At 37.9% G+C, this 22176-nt stretch overlaps 1 protein-coding gene across 2 annotated transcripts in view; it reads right to left on the reverse strand.

The window, feature by feature from the left end:
• Positions 1–2364: 2364 nt before the first annotated feature.
• FAM193A (family with sequence similarity 193 member A) overlaps positions 2365–22176 on the reverse strand; it is a 49249-nt gene continuing 29437 nt past the window's right edge. For both annotated transcript variants that reach the window (XM_037386342.1, XM_037386332.1), the window contains 9 exons: positions 20848–21099; positions 18190–18388; positions 16733–17005; positions 16112–16394; positions 13702–13888; positions 11572–11802; positions 8857–9700; positions 6021–6102; positions 2365–3246 (listed from right to left, as the gene is read on the reverse strand). In XM_037386342.1, coding sequence (XP_037242239.1) covers positions 3153–3246; positions 6021–6102; positions 8857–9700; positions 11572–11802; positions 13702–13888; positions 16112–16394; positions 16733–17005; positions 18190–18388; positions 20848–21099 — 2445 coding nt within the window. In that variant the 3' untranslated portion in view covers positions 2365–3152. The remainder of the gene's footprint in view (positions 3247–6020; positions 6103–8856; positions 9701–11571; positions 11803–13701; positions 13889–16111; positions 16395–16732; positions 17006–18189; positions 18389–20847; positions 21100–22176) is intronic.

The raw sequence follows: 22176 nt of genomic DNA on the forward strand, positions 1-22176 counted from the left end.
TTTCACACAGGTTACGATGAGTAAGGAATAGGAGGTCAACTTACACTACAGTTAAAGTGACCTACTCAAAGGTGGAATTTTTCTCCCTTCCAAATCTTCGGAAGCATTAAAATTTATTCAGTCATGATGTTGTTATTTATACAGGTCTCTTCTATTCAAAGTTACCTTTGAACCTATTTATCTGGATTGAATGCATCTGAACTACACAAATACCAGTGTTAGACCATTTGCACTTCCAATAGGTTATAGTGTTGCACCTAAGCAGGCTCCACATCGCTACTTACGTTTAGGCATTAAGAAACATGCTTATAATTCCGAAAACGCTTAACAAAACCATTTAATGAATGGAGTAACAATAACTAACTTATTTGCCCAAGGTCAAAAAAGTGGTAGAAGTAAAGCCAGTACTTTCAAATCTCCTGGCTCCCAGACTAATCCACACTTAACCTCACTTAATTATGAATTTATAAAAATACGACTTGCCTTTAAGTTCTCACCAAGGTGCAACAGCAGATCCCTAGAGACTCATCCTTCATGCTTTCTGTGTAGTGTGTGGAATCATGTCAGTTGAACTAATACACCATGATGGATCTTAAGGCATATCTCTGAAGGATATTACAAATACATATATATATATATATGCAAATACATATATATATTGCAAAAGGATTTCTTCTGTAGTCTTAACCCAGGACTTCAAAATAAAGAGAAGCAGTCATATTCATGTTAGCTTTGTTAGTACAGAATAAAGTCAACTTTCTTCCCCATTTACTAGTGAAAACAAACGCTATGAAATGAGTTTTCTAGCACCGTTAAATATCTCAGTACTTTCAAAGCGTTCCTACTCTAGAGAGGCTGGGATCTGCACCAATATTCACCCATGTGACATCAACTAGTTTTTCCATCCCAGGACTCAATTTGTTGAGATCAATGACGTAGAAGTAACTAATGATGACATACACTGCCATCTTGTGTTACGGTTTAGAACTGAAAAAACGTGAAAAGGATTTCACACAAACATCAGCTTGAGCTATTTCAAGAGCTTTTTTCCCCTCCCCCACAGCCACTGTCCCACATGAGAAGCCTCTCCACTTTTACAAAACTAAGATCTAACTCAGGCTGCAACAGATGCAAGCCTTCATGATCCCAAGAAACAAAGTTCATTCTTCTCCACTAACTGATGCAGGCACTTTCAATCGTACACAGTTTTGCAGAGACGGTTTGTGCTAAGTGGCATAGATATTACCTTTTATGTTTGAGATGTTATTCCTCCAGCACAAGCAAATAAATGCACAGGCTACAGTACAGCATTGACAAAAAAGCAAGGCTAAGCTATTAATCCCTTTCTCAACCTGCATCTGAAGAAGAGTAATACAAGTTGTCCGATATACATCCCTGGACTATATTTTGAGAAGTACTGTGTCATTCTCTCCTCTACAAGATGAAACTGAGGGCTCTTACCTACAGTGGCTGGGTGTAAGCCGAGCAACTATATTCTGTGTCAGCAGCACACACTGGGGTAGGAGCTCCAGGACCAACAACAGGGATGTGAAGTTGTAAATATCTCAGTGGTCTGTAGGCAACCCAACTCTACTGCTAGATCTGGGCACCACAGAGCACATGAAAGCATTCATCCATTAAACCTCCTCAAGTCCAAAGCTAAGTGTAACTACACCGTGCCTTGCAAAGCAGTCCCAAGCCCAGTGGGTGTATCACAGAAAAATATGTGTTAACAAGTAGAAGAAAGAAAAACGTGGAATGGTTCTAGAAAAGAATGTTTGTGGGCTTTAAAGCCATACTGTCCTTTTAAATACATGCTGAGTGGAAGACTGCCGTATAATTTTGGTAAGCACGGTCATCTGGAAGTAAGAAGAAAGCTTCTGATGTCTCCTTTTCAATAAATAGCACAGTATCAGGAAAACTTCTACAACGGCAACATCTTTATACAGATCAAAATCCTAAATCAGCAGTTTTCTTCCACACTTCCATTCTTCCACATCACTATATCGTTAACTGTTTACATGATAGCAGCATTGAGCCTACCTACTTCATTTCTGCACTGACATTAAACTGGAAATTTTTGTACTACCTTGGCTTTTACAAGTTACCTAAGGAAATAGAAGCATTACAGTAATACACAGAATTCACAAACTTAATTCCAGCATTCAGCAGGAGTCTTTCTTGCTCTAGCAGATAGCAATTTTTCCCATCAGGTGAGCTGGTAAACAAGAAATATGCTAAAGTTAGGTAGCATTCACTGACTGATTTTGACACAAGATGAAATTTAGTTTAGAAAACCGTTATTTTTTTGCCTGTTTCTTTTTTCCCTTTCCCCACCCAAACGAAAAAAGCAAGACACAAATCTTCTGCCATACTAATGTATTCCATCTTTCAAAAAGAAAGACATGATTTTAATATTACTTAACAATATGTTAAAAAAGTAGCCAGTTAGGCTTCAGTGTTAATACAATTATACACTCTATAACAGATTTGATAGTGTGAGTACTGTTCTTTTTTAAATTTTCTCATTCTGCAAGTATTCTTACACAAGCTGGCTACAAGTCAGGAAAAAAAAAATCAAAACACAAATAGCGTAACTTGTACACTCTTAAACAGTAGATTGTGAAAGAACTGAGGAGATACTTGTCCCAGTAAGAGCCTCTTTTTCATGAAGTCATGTCAGGAGAATTCTGGAGCAGATGAAAGCACAACTGACTAGGTCCATTCCTTTGTCAGGAGTCAGAATGACAAAACATAGCTAGATGCAGAAGTGACAGGAGCCACTGCAGATGATGCAAACTAGTATTTTGGCCTCCACCCAAGCCTAAGCAATTTAAAGTCTTTGAGGCCAAGGCATTCAGAAGGAGATGGAAAAGAGCTATTGTTCCAACTCCAACGGCATACAGCTACAATCAAGTAAGTCTCACTCACAGACTACAAGCACACAAGCTAACAAATTCAGGTAGAAAGTGGCAATTTTTCAGTCCGCAAGAATTATCAGGCCAAAGGGTTCAGTGCAGATCCACACAGCACTGGGGACAAGGCAAGGCAGCACTGGCTCAAGACCAGATAAGCTCTCAGCACAGCAGGACAGGTAAGTGGAGTTGTCGTTCATTGATTCCTGCAGGGTTCCCTCCCCATATTGTGTCATTTCAATGTGCAGCAAAGGTGGTTTTTTTCAAGCTAAAATTGGACCAGTTGATGGAAAGTCTCTGCCTTGTCTGTCTGGCAGAATCCAAGCAGAATCTGAAATGAAAAAGTTAAGAGTGGAAGTATAAATGATATAGTGAAACCAATACACTTAAAATCTAATCACTGGTGTTATCCCTCTGTTTTGAAGAGCACCTCTCATTCAGAAAGACAAAACCTCCTAAAAAAAAATACCTAAAAAAAGAAGTTACTTGTCCATCACTCAAATACATCATAAACCTGTTACTTTAAACACCACTGCATCACCAAGAGTGAGTGAATGAATTAGCAAAGAACACTGCATATTTAGCAGCACAGATACTAGCTGAATGTTAACTAGAAACAGAAGACATTGCTGTATTTACCTAAAACCTTGTTAACAGTAAGAATGAGGGGTAGGTAATGTGTAAAGCAGAAGCCCCAATAGCATGAGACACTGCTGCTTCTCTTCTAAATACAGCAATGTTTGAGATATAGGGAAAGGAGTTTTGTTTATAATACAGCAGATCAGTAGCCCACATGCCTGGAAAAAGCACCTTTAGAACGAAAATTCACTTGTTCACCATCACTAAACAGAATTTATGGAAGAACTTCTGAAAGGTTGGCATGTTCAAGCATTTCAGTGACAGTTCACACTGAAGAACTTCATCGAGGCAACATGTAGCTTGTTTAAGCTAAAGGCTGCATGACAGCATCAAGGTAGCGCATACCTCTCTCTGCAAGGTTAACAGCTTCTGTAACAATTGAAAGCCAAAAAAAAAAAGGGGAGTAGACGGGAAGAGTGAAAGAGAAAAGGTACTGAGGAAGGTTAGAACAACGACACTTGTTCTTTCCATGCCAAAGTTACAAGTAGCTTGCAAACTTAATTCTGAAGTCAGGGTGTAATTAAAAGTATCCATTTACTATGCCCTACAAAGCAAGTAGAAAAGCTGATGAAGTAACAAACTACCAGTAAACAGTATGCCTGTGGAGCTCATTACCATGGAAGGTTACTGAAACAAGTGATGTTGCTAGCCTTCTAAATACTATGTCAGAAATTATCAAGTGATAGAAAACATAAGCATTAAAGATGCCTTCACAACATTAAGTAGTTGTTATTCCCCCCTAGAAAAGCACCTACCAGGGTTTTTCAGACACCTTTTCTAAAGAGACATACATAAAAAATATTGGACAGTTACACATATTTCCTAACATGTGAAATTACAGTGAAGAGTAGATGGTACCAATTACTGAATTAATTACAAAATTAATTTAAAATAATTACAAACCAGTACAGTTAAAAGTGTTAAATCTTCATTTGGAATCATGTTTGACAAGTTGATCGCCAAACTTCAGCTACACTTCTGCAAATACAAGACACTGCTGCTTCATTTATGCTATCTAGAGTAGGAAATTGGTGAAAAGAGCTTTTCTATTGTTACAGATGCTGCCGACTTGAATGAAGCAACGAATATCCCATGAAACCCCTAACAAAGGCTTATGCTAAACCAACATTGGTACTAATATATGACACATTTCGCCTATAATAACCTACATTCTGATTTAAAAAAATCCTTTAATTGGGAGCCCTTAGAAAAATGATTTTTAAGGGCAGATTGTCCTTTTGAAAATTTCATCATCTAGTGCATCGTAACTCCATAAATAATCACAGACATATGCATTCTGTATAGTATTATAGCATGATAGCAGCATTGAGCCTACCTACTTCATTTCTGCACTGACATTAAACTGGAAATTTTTGTATTTTGTACAGCAGCACAGAGAAGCAGTTGCACTCTGTTCTTTCCAAGACTTAGACATATATTAAATCCCAGGCACACAGACTATGAAAGCTACATAAATTTAGAAAAGAAACTGAAACCCATACTGAAAGCCATTTTTTTTTTAAAGCCTGTAAACAAATTGATTTAGTTGTTTTTTGAAATACTGCTCTTGATTCCTAAATTATTCAGTTGCACAAACTGATTTATTTATAGCATTTCAGATTTGGCTATCATGATGAAAGGCTTACTAGAAGTATTCATGGGACACTAGCACACCCAGCCACCATCGAAGAACACAAATTTGAGTAGATTTCAGTATTATGGAAGAACATGTACTACATTATTTAAACATGAGCTGTCTGCTCATATTTGAGGAATTAAAGGTAACTAATAGTGATTTGTAAATCCCAAAAATAACGAATGCACAGAAGAAAAAAGTTTCACAGGCACAGGTTCGTATTACTCTTTTTACTGTCACTGCACTAGCATCAGCGTCCCCTTTTGTTGATTAACATAAGCGACTATCCCACAGTTATACCATCTTTACTCCATGTACAGTATAAAATTCCAAACTAATAGCTCTTATAAACAAGGAAGAAAACATCATGTACAAACCTTTTTGAAGTATATGTTCTGAAATTTAAAAAAAAGTTTTATTTGTTCAACATTTAACACCTAACATCGCACCTTTTTAATATCTTATTTTTTAAAACACTGATAAGCATTTGGTCTGCGTGGATAATAGAAGAAATATTAATGCAAACTTTGCCTATAGAAGAAAAAATACGTAACTAAGGATATTCTGAAAGCCTTGATGAGAACCTGAGGGACACACAGATGATTCTGGCACTCATTTCTGTATTTGTGCTACTCAGCTATGATTTGTGTCCACAGATCTACAGCTTTCGTGATTGTTACAGTATTCAGAATGTCAGCTGTAACAGGATTTGCTATGTTACAACACAGGCTCTCCTGCTACAAGTTAGTTAATACGTTGTGGGGTTTTTTAACCCATGGAATATGGGAAGAAGCAAAACAACTTTATCCGAAGGGATTACAGCACCTTACCTTTTAAAATACTCCACTTCTCGCTCTGTTTCATCCATTTCCACACTGTCTAGATCAATGTCTTTGGGAAGAAACACATCATCTACAAAGGAAAAAGGATAACACAGTATTAGATTCCATGGGGAGGGAGGAAGGAGAGAGGAAGAAGCTGCATTAAAGATCTTTTTGGAGGACTGCCTGAACTTGGTGGACTATCGATTATTCATGTTTAGACTGAATTAATATAAACTGTAATTAAGAAGACACTTCTTAAAAACCCCATGCTAGTACATCTGCTCAAGCTTTAGGTAGTTAGGAACAAGGAAGAGATGAATCAACAGCAAATTTACTCATCACATGGGTTGCAAAGGATGCCATAAACCTGGAATACACAGGAGAATGGTCAAATTACACAAAAGGCTCAATGATTCAGATAGATTTCAAGTAAACAATACTCATGAGCTGTTTGCCTTACTAACAAAAGGACAGCTTTAGAAACATTTTAAAAATGGTTTTTATAAAGAAAGTGTAAATTTTTGTAGCAACCAATTTGAGTATTTTCCCCTTGAAGTCTCATTTCTTACTACATATATGCTCCAATCTAATTTCTGAAGCAGCTTCATAACACATTCCAAAAAGGGCAAGATGAAGAAACTAACAGAAAACACAGCAGGACTCTCCATAATCCTTGAGATTATGGGAACAAATGACTTCTGAACTACCAGGAATGCCTTTAGAGAAGTTGCATGTCTTTGCTGTGCAACTTACTTCTGAAGCAGCAGAAAGCCGTATAAACACGGGGCTTCTCTATACCCCTAGTTTTCTTAAGCCTCTTCATAACAAGGAGTTAAAAATTACTGGCAGAATAAACTTTCAGAAACAGAACTCACACCAAACCCAATAAATTTCACTGCCTTAACACTTTACTTAAAAATTCACTTAAAAAAAACACCAAACTTTGTTAGCCTCTTTTCATGTTCTTTCATTTACCCTAGTTCTAATTTTTTTTCCTTAGTTCTTCTTTTGTGTCCTAGCTAATTTGGTACATCAACTCTGTATCTTTGAGAAATGACAACTAAAAGAAAAATTGTATATTATAGTATTTCTCTTGTAGTTCTAAAGTCAGAACTATTCCAAGTAGCAGTCCAGTCCCAACTCTTCAGAGAGCAGCACAATTATCTCTTTATAAATTCAGACATATATCGCTGGTTTTTCCCATTTAAGTATTAGTCTTCAGAAACTGTAACTATATTTGATTAAGCAGCAGAAAACAGCAGTAAGGGGCAGGGAGGAGGAAAAGATGCTGGAAACTACCTGCATTCTCTTACAGTAAAAACCCTCTACCACCCCCCAACTCCCTTCAACGCTTTCTCCTCCATAATAATAATAAAAAAATACTTTATTTTAAAGCTGCAGGAAGGCTCCAAATGTCTCTAGTCTTCTCTTTCTACTCCTAATTCTAGATTTTTGTCTTGCTCCAATGACTGCAGCACGTTCTTCTCAGTAAATTAAAAAAACAACTAACAAAACCCAAACATGCCACAACACAGTATGCACAAGAACTAAGGTATCAGAGAAAAGGGTTCAATGCTGTATCATTGCTTCATTGACATGAAATCGAAAACTTTGAACATAAGAGCTAAAAAGAAAGACTGGGCTGACTCAACCCAACCAAGAGACCACAAAAATAAAGTTGGGCTCTACACCTAGCACTTGCAACAACCATGAATTCAGTCTACATTTTTTATAACAACACTTAATCAACATCTTAAGTATTCTGAAACCCTGGCAGAGACTACAGAAGGATTAAGGTCTCTATTTCAATGTACTTACCAGACAGAACAGCAGTGAGAATTGCAATATTAAGTCATTTTTGTGAATGGACATTTAAATTATTTGCTGTTACCACTCAGCTACCAGGTGATCCCAGGGAAATGATCGGGTACTCCAAGCAGATAGATGTCCATACTGCACAAGTGCCATCCCAGCTGGCAGTTCCATAAGGAACCAAGCATGTGCAGGGAATAAACTTGTGCCCAAGAATGGCAGTTTGGTTAGGGTGCTGACAATGCCAGCCAGCTAGCACTGCAAGTGCTCCTCAGCTCTATTAGCTGTCAGATGTTTTCAGGAAAACAAAAAATATATGTTGGGAAGAAAATCATGCAAGTGCAGCTTATCTGAGGCAACTCGGTCTTCTAAGGTTTAATTTCTTCTGTCAGATAAATACTAAAGATATCTTTACTAGCACAACCTAATAGTCACGTGGAGAAAACACTCAATATTATCAACTATTTAACATCCCACTAAATTTTCACTCTGACAAATAAAAAATTAAATTAGTTTTCTTATTTACTCACCTACCTATTAATAAATGTAAGAAAGAAATAATTTGCACTGAGAAAATGCATATTTATGCATAAATGATCATTCTTTGGCTGCAAAATCCCCTTATTTTCCTCGCTCAAAGAATAAGACCAACTTTAGACCATACTCTTAATGCTGTGAGAGAAACTATTGCTTTTAATAAGGTCCAATATGGATTTCAGCACATTACTAAATTATTTATCTATTTATTTAAGCAAGATAGGCTTTACAGGAGACTGGCTTCCTTAACTGACACAATCATCATACAAAAGCAGCAATATACGTAAGTTCATTCATTCATTCTTTAAAAGAATCCTGCATTTCTTTACTAAAACTACATGCATGTCCTAACTGTTACAATGACAGTGAAACTGGTGTCAGGAAAACTTGAGCCATTGTTTCCCTAACTTACACTGGCGGGAATGACCGAAGATAAAAATTTCAAACAACGGTAAGAAACAACCCAACTTCTTAAACTTTCTTACACACTTACCAATGGAATTGTTGACTTTGTCCCCTTTTTTCTTCTTGTTTTTCTTGTTCTTGCCTTTTGGTTGAGGAGAATCTGCAAGTATTAGCTTATTATTTTGTTGCTGTTCACTTGGTGAGGGGGATTCACTTGTTACGGGTGCCTTCTCTTCCTTTACATGGTTCAACTGTTTTTTGTTGTTACTGTTTAATTTCTTCTCCTCTTTTTTAGGTTCTGCAAATGATGGGGGCTCTGCTGCTTTTGCTTTGGATTCTATTTGGTTTCTGGTTTTAGTCTGTATTTCAGCTGCTTTGGGGGATTCAACAGGCTTTTTCACTTGTTCAGCACATGGTTTATTTATCTGCTTTAATTTCTGCTTGCTATTTCCTTCTTTATGTTGATGCATGATATCAAGCAGAAAAGAGAGGGGCTCATGCTGCTTTACATTCCCCTCTTTCTGATAAAGCAGCTTTGAGTCTCTAGTGTTTACAGGATTGGATAGTTCACAGCCTGTCTCTGAAACCGGTCTCTGTTCTGTATGATTCGCGTGTCTTGACAGTGAAGCAGAGGAGGTTTCTATCTTTTCTGATTGCTCAAGTGTACCGTTCTGAATGTCTTCGGGTGCGTTTGGGACAGTTTCCTTCACTGCCTGGCAGTTTCGAGTAAGCATGTCCACCTTCTGACAGTCTTTACTTGTCCGTTCTTTCTTCTTTTTCTTTACAGCCCGCAACTGCTGCAGTTCTTGAAGCCGTTGTAATTCTTGTTTCAGCCTCTCTTCTTCTTCTTCTTCACGCCGCCTCTGTTCCTCAAGCAACTGGTGATGCTCCCTCTCCCTGGCTTCAGCTTCAAGTCGAGCTTTTTCTTCAAGCTACAGAACAATAAAGGTTTATTGAAAGTGACAAATATTTTAGAAAGTGAAGTTTTAGGGATTATTAATACTTTTCTCTATGAATGTTATAAATCCTAGGATGTTAACATATGAACATATTTAATCCACCAGGCCATACAGGAAGCAAATAACTATTTATACAAAAGCTGCCCTTTAAAGTACATAAAAATAATTCAGTATTTGTATTGTCTATGTTTCTGTAACATATTTGACTGTTGTTCATACCAACTCTTGGTCTTCTATTTGCTACTGCTAAACCTAACTCCACATCAAATTTTTCTACAACCACAAAAACCAGCTGATAACAACACATTGAGCTTAATCCTCAACAACCGCATGTATTACTAAGGTAACTTGGGTTTGTATTATGTTGCATGTTTTACCTGTTCTCTTGCTATGGTAGCAGAGTTGCGCTGTTTCAGTGTTCACAAACATTAGGAAAAGCAATCATTAAAAACATTTTACAGCAAAACACTAAGCACATTAAAGTTACACTTGAAATTGTCAAAAATAATAAGGATGGTATGGTTTTCTACTGTCAGTTTTAAGTTCATTAACCACATAAAACAGACACAAGGGATTTTTTTCCAACCATTATTGCAAATGCCTGAAACTTTGCTGTGCAGCATAGATCTTGCATCATTAGCAAAATGAAAGGAAGGCATACACTGAGAACTATCATGTCCATTTATTTTCTTGCACATTTAGGAGTGCTTGTATTGGATTACTTTTTCAGTTACAGAACACACATAAAAACCCTAAGAGAATCTTCCACTTATGCTCTAACTGCATTGCAAGAGCAAAGTGAAATTTGCATTGTGAATTTTACTTATAAAATAACTCACTAAGTCCTGAGGTTGCTGAACAGTGCTAAAACATGAACATAAAGAACACAACTTGTGAACATCAGGTCTTCCAAACCCACGGAACAGTCTGAAGGAGTGTAGAATTAGTGCCAGCAAGGAAATCCACAAACAAGAAGTATTATAGTGTGGTCACACAAACATGCTTACCAGAACTCAAAAAACATTCAGCTACTAATCTCATTGTGCCTTAAGTTTTATACCAAAGGCTGATACTGAACTGCAGTACAAAAAGTCAGTTTCCTGCTTGTTCAACTTAAAAAACCCAAACATATTTCCTCTATTAACTCAGCAAATACTGGTGTTTTTTAAAAAAAAAAAAAAAAATAAATCACTGTTACACATTGGAGTTTTTAATAAATCTTTTTGACCGTTTCTATTTGAAAGCAACCTGTAATTTTTTCCTCCCTGTCCCCTCTCTGCAGCTTGCCACTTCACTCCAGCTTGGGATAGCCCTTCACGTCATCACGTGGCACAGCACTTAAACTCTTTCAGTGAGGACAGCAAGGTGCCTGCTGCAATCATTCTAAAAATACTAAATCTCTACTATTCCTTTCTCTTAAAAGCACTGACCTTACGTTTCTTGGCTTCCTACAGAGATACTTTATCATAACCTTTATACCAATACAGAAACACTAAGTTCTCTAACTTCCACCGCTGTTATATGTCAATTCTACAAAACAGTCAAATGCTTAACATTTCTCAACACTTCCAAATAGCTTTCTAAAGTGTAGGAAATTCCAGTACAAATCAACCAAATACATGATAATGACATTGTGAGGAATCTTCCCAGTCTACTACATAGATTCCTCAGGTAGCATCAGAACAGGTAGAGCTAGCTGTGTATATACAAACGGGCGGTGTACCACAAACTACACAGAAGCCAATTATACCAATATCATAAAGTCAGTGTACAGCACTATACTTACAGAGTGCGCACAGATTCAAAAACATGAGGTCTAGGATAAATCTACTTTTATGTCTTACCTTTCTTTGCTTATGTCTGGCTCGTTTGGCTGCCCGAGAACTGCTTACTGGTTTGGTTTCAGAGCTGTTTATAAATTGTAGCAAGTCTTCCACCTTTCGATGGTCAACAACACTTTCCCTTTCAGAGATCTGATCTGGTTTCTTCGGCTGTTCCTCCTTTCTTTTTGTTAGACGTAAACGAAGCTTTTCTCGCATCTCTGCATAATTTCTGCTGGTTGGTGCAGCTGGAGGCTGAAGGACAAATATCTAGTGATTAAACTATAAAAATTTCACTGACTTAATACTTTGAGATTTTGACATTTCTGACCTGCAAATAGCTGGGAAGGTCTAAACCTGAATAACAAACTCTTTATTGTTTGTATGTGTACCTAAAGAGAGGCAACAGAACTCATCAGACTTGGTGCTAGCTTGTCAACTGTATTTTCCAACCAAAAGGATGTCTCTTCTTGCAAGGGAATGACAAGTAAGAAGACAAAGTTACCTCTTTAAAAGCAAAGAGATTTCCATATTCTCTTGTGATTGGTATACCACATTTGAAAACTTGAAGGGAGCAGGCATTTGCTGCTGTTTCCATTTTATATTAAGTCTGTTTCAGAGTTTGGGCTACACAGGCCTCTGGGCTGTAACTGTGAAGGCTGGATTACCCTGCACTGAAGCATGCCAGCATACCCTCCAGCAGAGTCGCATCAATAACTTGTTAACACTGCTGCAAGGCGAATCCTTGCGTCTTGTTTCATATCTGTATTCCCAGCCACTGCTCCTGCATCTCAACTCCTCATTCCTCCCTCACTCCTGCTGCCTTACCCTCTCCCCTCCTGCACCAGATCTAAAGCCCATCTGTTTGGAGCTATACCAGTTCAACTCATTAAACCAACAAAACTAAGCCTATTAAAAAATCCTTAAAAGGATTTTAACAGGCCTGTTGCCTGTTAAATATGGCTTTAGGTACACACACAAACTTAAAAATCCTGTACTATTCTGCCACTTCAGCAAAATGAGTAACTTACTGTGCCATCAGACAACTAACAAAGACAGATCAATCATGGACACATCCCCTCCCTACCCCTTTCAGCCACAGGGCAGGGGCTTTTAATTCACTTCAGGCCCTACGATGAAACTGTATTTGTTCAAATACAGGGCCAGTAAGTTAAGCTTTTACTTCAAATAAGAAAAAAAAAAAAAAAAAGGCCAGATACACATTGTACTAGTTAACTGATTATTAAAACGGACTACACAGATTTAGAAATGAGGCCAGCAGGAAAATTAAATCTTAAGTTAAGAAAAAAAATATATGTGGCCACTTAACAGCTTTTAGCATTTCATTTGTGCAAATGAAAAGACATGATTACAAGAAGTCACTAGACATGTTACTAGTATGAAATTAACTTAAGGGCTATACGAAGTGTTAAGTAGTAAAATACAGAACATAAAGGAAAAGATTTTGTATAACCTGCATGCTTTAGAACTTAATAGTTTCTTCAAAACACCCTTTAAATACAAATACAACTGAGTGCCTATCAAGATGTACCAGTAAAGAAAATGCTTTGCAATACTGAAGACAGGGAAAATGTAGTTTGTGTTTTCCTCTGATAAAGTGTAATTTAAAATTACACTGCCTAAGTTCTAGGTAAGAATAGTTTCTTTTTTAAAAAAACAACAAACAACATAAATACTTTGAGGATTGCTGTTTTGACAGATGGGAGAATGGTTCATAAATTGCCACAAACATTTTAAAAAATGTCCTATATTAAATGTATTTTTACCCAGATTTGTGGCTTATTCATAATTACACTACTACAGATGACTGCATGAATTTTGAAAAGTTATTTAAATGGCTCAATGTCCCTGTTTGCAGTTTCAATCAAACATGGTATCTACTAATCAAGTCAGTTGCTTCCTAAATCTTTTAGTAACTTTTATTACTGTTGAACTGCATTGAAGTGGAAAGGTTTGTTCCAATTCTCCAATTCAAAGAGGAAAATTATTCTAAGCAAGCTCCTTTTTACTACTTCTGTTGAGTAAACTCCAATGCCACCCCCCCTTAATTGCAGTCTGATAAATCACATGAAATCAAGGATGAGTAAACAATAAAGAAATCACATAAAACCAATTTAAAATCCAATAACTTACTCCTCCATGGCCGAAGAACTCACAGTAACAGCAGTCACAGTATTTGCCTTCCTTCTGATTTGTGGATGTTGAGGTACTGGAGCTATGCTCTGAACAGCTGTCTTCATCTTGACTCTCCTCTCCATCATACTGTTGATGATCATACGTGTTACTGTTCTCACAACGATGGCCCTCACAATCAGGATCACTATATTAAATTAAGAAAAAGCTTGTAAAAACTCTAATTATAATCAGTAAGAGAAAACTGAGAAAAACATATACAGTTATTGTACATCTACCAGCAACAATGACTCTCAGACTGGGCTATAAGCCACAAGTGATGCATCAGATCCTTGCAGATGCATCCAACAGCTTGCAAATGGACATGCTCAAAACCAAGCAGCAAGAGAAGATTATACATGGGTAAGTGATTTATAAGAACTCATTTAGTGACTCACTGAACAAGTAGCCTAGAGAATGAGTTTCACAACTGTTCTGCCTGAATTTAAACAGGTAAAACAGTTTCAGAGGTAGTGATTCTAGCTTTTTTTAAATGAAATGGTTTTGAAACTGGTACCCATCTCATCACTTGCGGTCTGAAGAGAGCTCTGCAGTTACTCAACTAATTTCTAAAACCTCCTGGGTTTAGGTAAGATTTTCTAGCTCTTGGCTTAAATAAAAAAATTCAAGGTCAGCTAAAACCGAAGTGTTTCCATTACCCTGTTTGCACCTTTGTTTTCAAGGGGAAATACTAGTGCGTCTCTTAAATACACAGCAGTTTATTCCCTCCATGGCTCTGTGTAACTGTGCACTCAACATATCTACTGTCCGGTTTTTCAAAAACTGATGTGATCTTGCTTCAAAAGAAAAAATATTTTTTAAAAAAAACATTCCTCTAGCATTAGTATTTCTTTCCTTTTATGTTAGAAAGGTGAAAGCAGGCCATAATCTGTCTTATCTGCAAAATATATGTGAATCTTCTTTCTTGATCTTGCTTCTCTCTCCCCTCCCCGTAAGTCTTTCAAGAATTAGCAACCAGGACAGAATGAAAAGTTCTGCAACTTCAGTATCCTAGTTAGGAAAAAGGCATGCAGAACTGTTGCACATAACAGGAGATACCACCAGTCAGTACAAATGCTCTGACTACTCAGTTTGAGCAGCTCTTGCATCACTGTTTCTTGCCTGTTGAGAGTTAGCATTACAGGGCCCAGCAGCTTGGTGGCACACTATGTGCTAGGGGCAACAGATACAATCCCATAGAAATCAAGGCTTCATTAACTCTGCTGCTCAGTCACTACACAGAAAGGCTAGAGCACAAAGCAGTTTTTCCCCATTATAGATATCACTGATTCATGTAGACTGCAATAATTGCTTCTGGGTTCTCTCCCAGTTCATTCCTTATGAGATAATGTTACCACGTTAGCACCTGGAGATGATGACAGAAGTTGGATTTCTATTGTGTTAAATAATCTATATTAAATTCTCTCCCTGCACTAGGTAAGAAAGTTTCTTTACGAAACTGCAGTATTTCTGAAGCATGAAAGACCAATTACATGTTTTGTGTTATCAATAAAAACAGTTGGTAACAGAAATAAGGATATTCTTAGAAGCACTTCAGGTATGCAGTTACAGAACTCTGCCTAAATCTCACATCATCTTCTGCTAACTACTGCAATAGCCAGGAGACTACACTCGTAGCAACCATGACCACAGGCCTACAAGTCACCAAGTACTTACAGCAATGACTTAACTGCTCTTCTGTTATACCTGCGCTCTTCAGACATATCAAAGAGTTGGCGCCATTGTCAGTCTGCCACAATACATAACACTACCAGAAGACAGCCCTACCAAGCTCCTCCTAAACTCCAAAACCTTTGAAAAACTTCGGGTATCTGAACACCCTTCCACACTACAACCACTGGTGGGACTAATGCCTAAGAAGTCTTAAGTGTAGTCCGGAAAATGTGTTACTATATGTCAGATTTCAAGACCACACATGACCTTTTTATAGTTTGAGCTAAACCTGTCTACAGACTCTTTATTTTCACAGCTTTTCACTCCTACTTGCCATGTAATGCCAAAATGACAGAAAACAGATATAATATACAGCAGGTTTTTGCCTCAGCAGCAGCAATCACTACTGGCAATGACAGAGTATGAAAGAATAGAGCCTGACTTACTTATCCCAGGTCACATTTCTACAAGTGAGCAAACTTTTGTTTATAAGTCTCTAAACTCAGCAACTAGATTTTGCAGCCGAAATCGTATTTTTGAAGTTTCACACCAAGTTACATACTAAGTATCTGAACTCTGTCTCACTTGCTGAGCACACATTTCTTTCACACTACAACCACTGGCAAAAGAGAAGATGCATACGTATTTTAATTCCCCTTCTACTGTAAAAAAAAACAAACAATAACAACAAACTCACCTGCAGACACTTGGTGGGGCACTTACAGAGCTGTCTGTGGTTGAAGTAGGAGGCGCAACTGTAGTAGGACAAAGACCTGAATGAGGATCCACAAATCCAGGGGCTGTTGCAGCAGTTTTGGGGAAAGAAGGAGCAGCAAGATTTGGAAGATGTGGTGTAGAGGCTGGAGACAGTGCAGCAGGAGAAAGAGAAGGAAGGGATGCTAAACTGGTAGGACTATTTCGTGGTGCAACTGGTGCTGAATGTCTATGGTCCTCTTTATTAATATTGTGGAACACTTCACCTACATTGGGGGAAAAACAAACCACTTAAAATCAATAATAACTAATATATCTGCAATAACTACCCAAACAATCATACGAATTGCTGGAAGTTCTCAGCTTCAGTAAAAATCAGCAGTATTTCAACACCTTTCTATTACTAGTTCCAAACCCTAACATCAAGATATTTTACAAAGTTCCTTAATCCAGGAGTACAGAGACTAACTCAAGAGTAAGAACAACAATTAACGAAAACCACTAAGACACGTAACATTACTAAAATAAACAGACATAAACCTTTATGGTTAGCTACCTGTACTTGGGGCAGTCACTAAGCTGTATGTGAATTACAAATCCTTACCTATCGATGAAGGTCTCTTGGATGATACTTTGAATTGGTTGCTGCTTGACTGCACTGTAGTTGCTGTGCAGGAGACAGAAGAAGTGGCAGAAGAGGTTGCCATGACAACTTTATTAGCTTCCATAAAGGCATCCTGGAAATTGTACAGACATTTCTTCTTTGCAGCATTTTTTTTCTCCTTGCTATCAGTAACTGCTGTTGCTTCATTGCTAGATGTAGTAGGAAGTGCTTCGGGTCTTATTTCTGAGAGTGCTGGTGCTAATATATCACTCCCTTCAATTGAAGCACACACAGAAATTAAGAATCACAGAATTACAAAATTTTCTTTATGGCATTTAGAATTAAACGTTCAATAAGTTATATGCCGACAAGCAAGGATATACTGTTAGTGTTGGCTTTGTAGGATTAGTGATCCTTCTTTCCCCCTCCCTCTCCCCAAAATAACATAGCTGTAACAAGGTGCTAAGAAGTCTCAGAGCAGAAGTCACAAACTTGAAGTTAAAATTTTAAGAACAGTATTGTGTTAACAAGTAGCAAAAATGCTACCGATAACTTCATCCATGTATCATTTTAAGATTAAAATCAGTCCACCATTTACATGTTAAGTATATAAGCTTCAACATCTTAAGTCCAGGTTAGCTGTGCAACAATTACAAGCAGGAGCAACATAGCTTTTGGAACACCTATCCCTAACTACATTAGTAAATGGATGAGCTGTCCTACTGGGGAAGTTTTCTGGATGTTTTTAATACTTTTCCTTTTAAATATCACTGTAACAGCATGACACAAGTTAGCAGCAGATCAGTCTGAAAAAAGCCAACACACAAATCTGAGCTTCCTCTTTCATTCAAGTAAAAAATAAAATAAAAAAAAAAAGGTGTTTTCATCTTTGCTACATTGCAAATGGAAAGATATTTCTCTCTCCACACTGTTGTTTCTCTTCTATTCTCTTTCACTTTAACCACTAGTGTTTTCAAAGGCTTCCTGGGCTAAAGTAATCTTTTGCTCTATTTATGCCTGTCTTTTTGAATGACAATGCAGTTATCTCTGCACGTTATAAGACACTGCAGCATGGAGTACCATGTGACCAGTGCTCTTACAAACCTGTAGAATAAGAGCAGGCCTTTGTGGCAGAAGATTAAAAGTTATTTAAGTTTCCCCTTAATTCCCATTTCTGTGCAAACTGGAACTTCTGAAGACAAAAATACCTCTACAATGACTGTAGGTGAAAAACAGCATGCTATTCTTTTGCCTTTAGCATCCCTTCTCCAATACCTAAGAATTTATTTTTCAATTTTCAGCCCCACTGGAGTAGAAATGGCAGCAAATCTCTGTCAGAATCCCATCTTATAAAACCATGATGATGAAACCTACCACTCCTGGAAACAAGTGCTACAAGTCCATTTCAAAACATAAGGCTTTTAACTAGTCAGTGTGAAGTAGTAATAAACCCTCACCAGGAACTGTATCAGGCAAAAACGTAGCAGGATTCCAGTTCTTGTCATTCATCATCTCTGATCCCCAAAGACTTATAAATTTAGAGCTATTCCAATCTGGAGTGCTCCCAAAGCAGCTTGGATAAATATGATCTTGGAGAGATGCATTGAATACTTGATGCTTGTTTGTATGATTCTGAACTGGAGCTGGCGGTAATGCCTATAAAAAATAAAGTGTGTTTTCCTCATTAATATTCTGTTTGCTTACACAGTCACTCCAACAGCAATATTCAAATCATAGTGTTTCAATTGTGAAAGGCATTATAAAAAGCATAATAAACAATATTTCCCAGAGTGATATAAAGACTGGTTTGTTGATTTTTAAAGCAGATAATACATTACGCAGATTGTATGTACATGTATATATTTTATAATCACAAACACTGCTTTGAGATTCTGCTGATGAATACAAAAAGTGTTCTCCAAAAATACTTGGATTAATATCTATTGATATTGATCTATCATCATTTTTAATTAAAAACAGTATTTGTATGAACACAGAACTTGTTAGGAATTATTACCTTTCAAAGCCTAAGCTGCCAAAACCAATATTCTGTGACATGATAATTCATTACCACGTAAGACAATTGTGATAAACGGTTTATGAATACTTCAGGATTGAAAATAAGTACAGTAGAAAAAGAAATAAAACACATTATGTGAAAACATAATTTTAACATTGATAATATTCTTCTGCTTTTTCATCTCTAAGTATTAACAGGTTCCTGACTTAAAACTTAACAGGCAAGGAATACACCCTTTTACTTTAAAAATTGGGGAAAAAAAACCCAACCCAGGAACACACACTTTTGCTTGTTTTACAGAGGCAAGTTGTACTGGCTTACCCCATTTCTCCTAGCTGAAATATTTTATTCACATTCTAAAATTAACTTTCTCCTAGGGACCTTGTGCAATGCAAACATTATATTCAATTACTGTCACCTTTAAAAAAGCCAAGGAAAAGTGAGTTCTATTTTCACACTAGATGTGGTGCAATGAAAAGCTACACAGAAGTAGATATAGATATTAAAAATATCAGCTGAGTCCAGTGACATTTCAGACATGAAAGTCTAAACACTCATGGCCAAGCAAGCTACTTGCATACCCCTGTCTCCTTTTTCTATACAGAAGGATTTTCATTATCTAACTAATGGTGAAGGTGGGAGGGGCTGGAATACCCTGCCTTAAAGAAAACTCATATACATGAGTACAAAGGAACACTTCACAGGGCAGAACAGCCTATCCATGATGAACCAAGCCTGATCCAACAGGGCTGGCTTATTAGCTCATTCACTACCAGCTCTACTGAATTCAGCTGGCTCTTTAAAGGTGAAAACTCCCTAAAGCTTCAGCTTCCACATATGTCTTTCCAACTCCAGCACAACATAAACACATGGAGCTCAGCTGGTTCAGGTGCTGTGCCGGAGTTAATAGGTCTGGCCTGCATTACAAAGCCACTCTAGTGCTAGCAACGTGCTACTCTGCATGGGGCTTCTGGTGCAGCCTTGACAGCGTGCTGCAGATGTTCTGCTACACAAAGGTCTTCTGAAAGGGAAGACAGCAGAAATCAGGAATGGGAGCTTGAGTAGACTGCTCTAAGAGATGCAAGAGGAGATCTGGAAAGATGGCAGAAGGTAGGTACAGCAATGAGGGGTTTGGAATGCCATCCTACAGGAATGGCAGTAGGCTGCTGAGAAACGGCAGGCTGGCATACTGCACTTACAGAACTGATGCACTGCAACAGAGATAAGCAACAGACACCAATAAGACAGGAAAAAACTAAGTGAATGTTAAGGAGGACAGTAACAGTAAGTAACAGCCATCTTCGTCAACTCTCCTTGCAACCACAGGACCACTGGACCACATGGAAGGGAGATGACAGGAATATGTATATAGTGACCAAAGGTTTTGCTGCTTTCAACAGCACCCACAGTTTGACTGATTTAAATAGTATGTGAAACCACCACATTAAAAGTATTTCTTGCAATTGACTTATACTTCTGAACAGCTGTCACCTGGTCCTAATCCTTCTTCCATATCTTTCTCTTGTTTATTACTCACGAGTTTTGGGTCAAAACAATTTTGCAGAACCTGCAAAAAAGTAAGTTCTCTCAAAGCACAAAAAACCCCCTTACAGATTCCTACGCTTCAGTTCCCCCCCCCCCCCCAAAACTCAAACAAAACCCCCAAACCTCACAAATTAAAATCACTACCATTTTTAATTAGAAGCCTCAGAATATTATTGCCAAAATGGAATATTAAATTTTGACCTTCAATAGAAATGAAATGAAGAGTTCATTAGTCCTATTACACTGACTGAAGTCCTATCACTGCTACCACCATTCAAGACTCATTTGACTCCACATGCTTTCTAATCCCAGTAAGGAAATGATCAGTCTTCCTGACAAAAGCTACCCTTCGCTCTCCTGTATGAACCTTCCACCAGTTCTGAATCTGTCCTGTTCCCTACCCATCACTATTCCCTCCAAGAGAACTACTATAAACAGACCACAACTTAAAGCAATTTTCATGGTTTCACTGATACTTGGTCATGCTGGTTTATACACACATACAGTATTTTTCCTGGGATGTGGATGCATTCATCTCCATCAGGCTTACCTTATTGTGTGTAAAGGGAGAAGCTGTATACAAGGTGGGATGGATAAGGGGACGAGGCAGATGAGGAATTGTATGCAATGGTATATGTCCATGGATATGAGGATAAAGATGAAGTGCAGGATGCGCAGGTTTTTCAGGATTCATAAACTGGTGGCCAGCAGGCAGGCGTCCAGTTGCAAGTGCAGAGGCTGTTAAACCTGAGGCTTCTTGTTTGCAAACATGACATTCACAAGCATTTGGACCTTGGTCAGCCTGTAAGGGAAAAAAAATAATTCAATCTACTCTACAGTAAAATCAGCAATTTCCCCCATCCTTTTTTCTTAGTAATCATCAGTTATTTCATTTTGCATACATCAATTAATATTTTCAGAGAATGCACCAATTAATATTTTCAGAGAATGCACAGAATTCTTTCATCTAATACAAACAGAAAAACCTTGTAGTGGAAGAGAAGCACTATTGGAGGGTTTTTATCTTAGTTTAAGAATGCCCTAAAGATTGACAACATTTCATACTATACAGACATTTAACGTCCACTGTCGTTGACAACAAGCAAGATACTGATACAAATAATCAAGAACAGACAGAAATAGGAACCCTGACAGTATTTGATCGTTACTAGGAACTAATTACCCCTCTACAAAAAAATCAAATGGGATGATTATTTCCCAAACACATGGATAAACAGTATGAGTAGAAAATAGTAATGTGTTCATTAGCTGATAAACTTGGAAGCAGTCCTGAATGGCACTAGGCAGAGCCCTGCCAGCAAATCAAAGGAGGTGATCTTTCCACTCTGCTCAGCACTAGTGAGACATACCTGGGGTGCTGGGTACAGTCCTAGGCTGCCCAGTACAAGAAAGACGTGGTGAGTCCAGTGAAGGACCACAAAGATGGTTTAGTTCTTGGAGCATCTATTGCACAAGAAGAGGCTGAGAGAGCTAGGACCATTCAAGCCTCAAGAGAGATGTCTCAGGGGGATCTTACCAGAGTGTGCTTCCTGACTGGGCAGGGAAGAGGAAAGACGACAGCCAGACTCCTCTTAGTGGTATCCCATGAAAGGACAAGAGGAAACAGGCAGACTGAAATACAGGAAATTCCACTCAAAGTGTTTATTTTTGAGAGTGGTTGAACACTGAAACATGTTACCCTCAGCAGTTCTGGAGCCTCCCTCCTTGGTGATACTCAAAAACCTGACCAGACAGTGCTGACCAACCTTCTCTAGATGACCTTGCTTTTAACAGGAGGGCTGAACTAGACTGTCTGCAGACATCACTTCCAAACTCAAATATTCTGTGACTGTGTGAAGCAGACATTTCTCCTGACAAA

The sequence above is a fragment of the Falco rusticolus genome, chromosome 1 (genome assembly GCF_015220075.1).
Source record: "Falco rusticolus isolate bFalRus1 chromosome 1, bFalRus1.pri, whole genome shotgun sequence".
NCBI classification, from domain to species: Eukaryota; Metazoa; Chordata; class Aves; order Falconiformes; family Falconidae; genus Falco; species Falco rusticolus.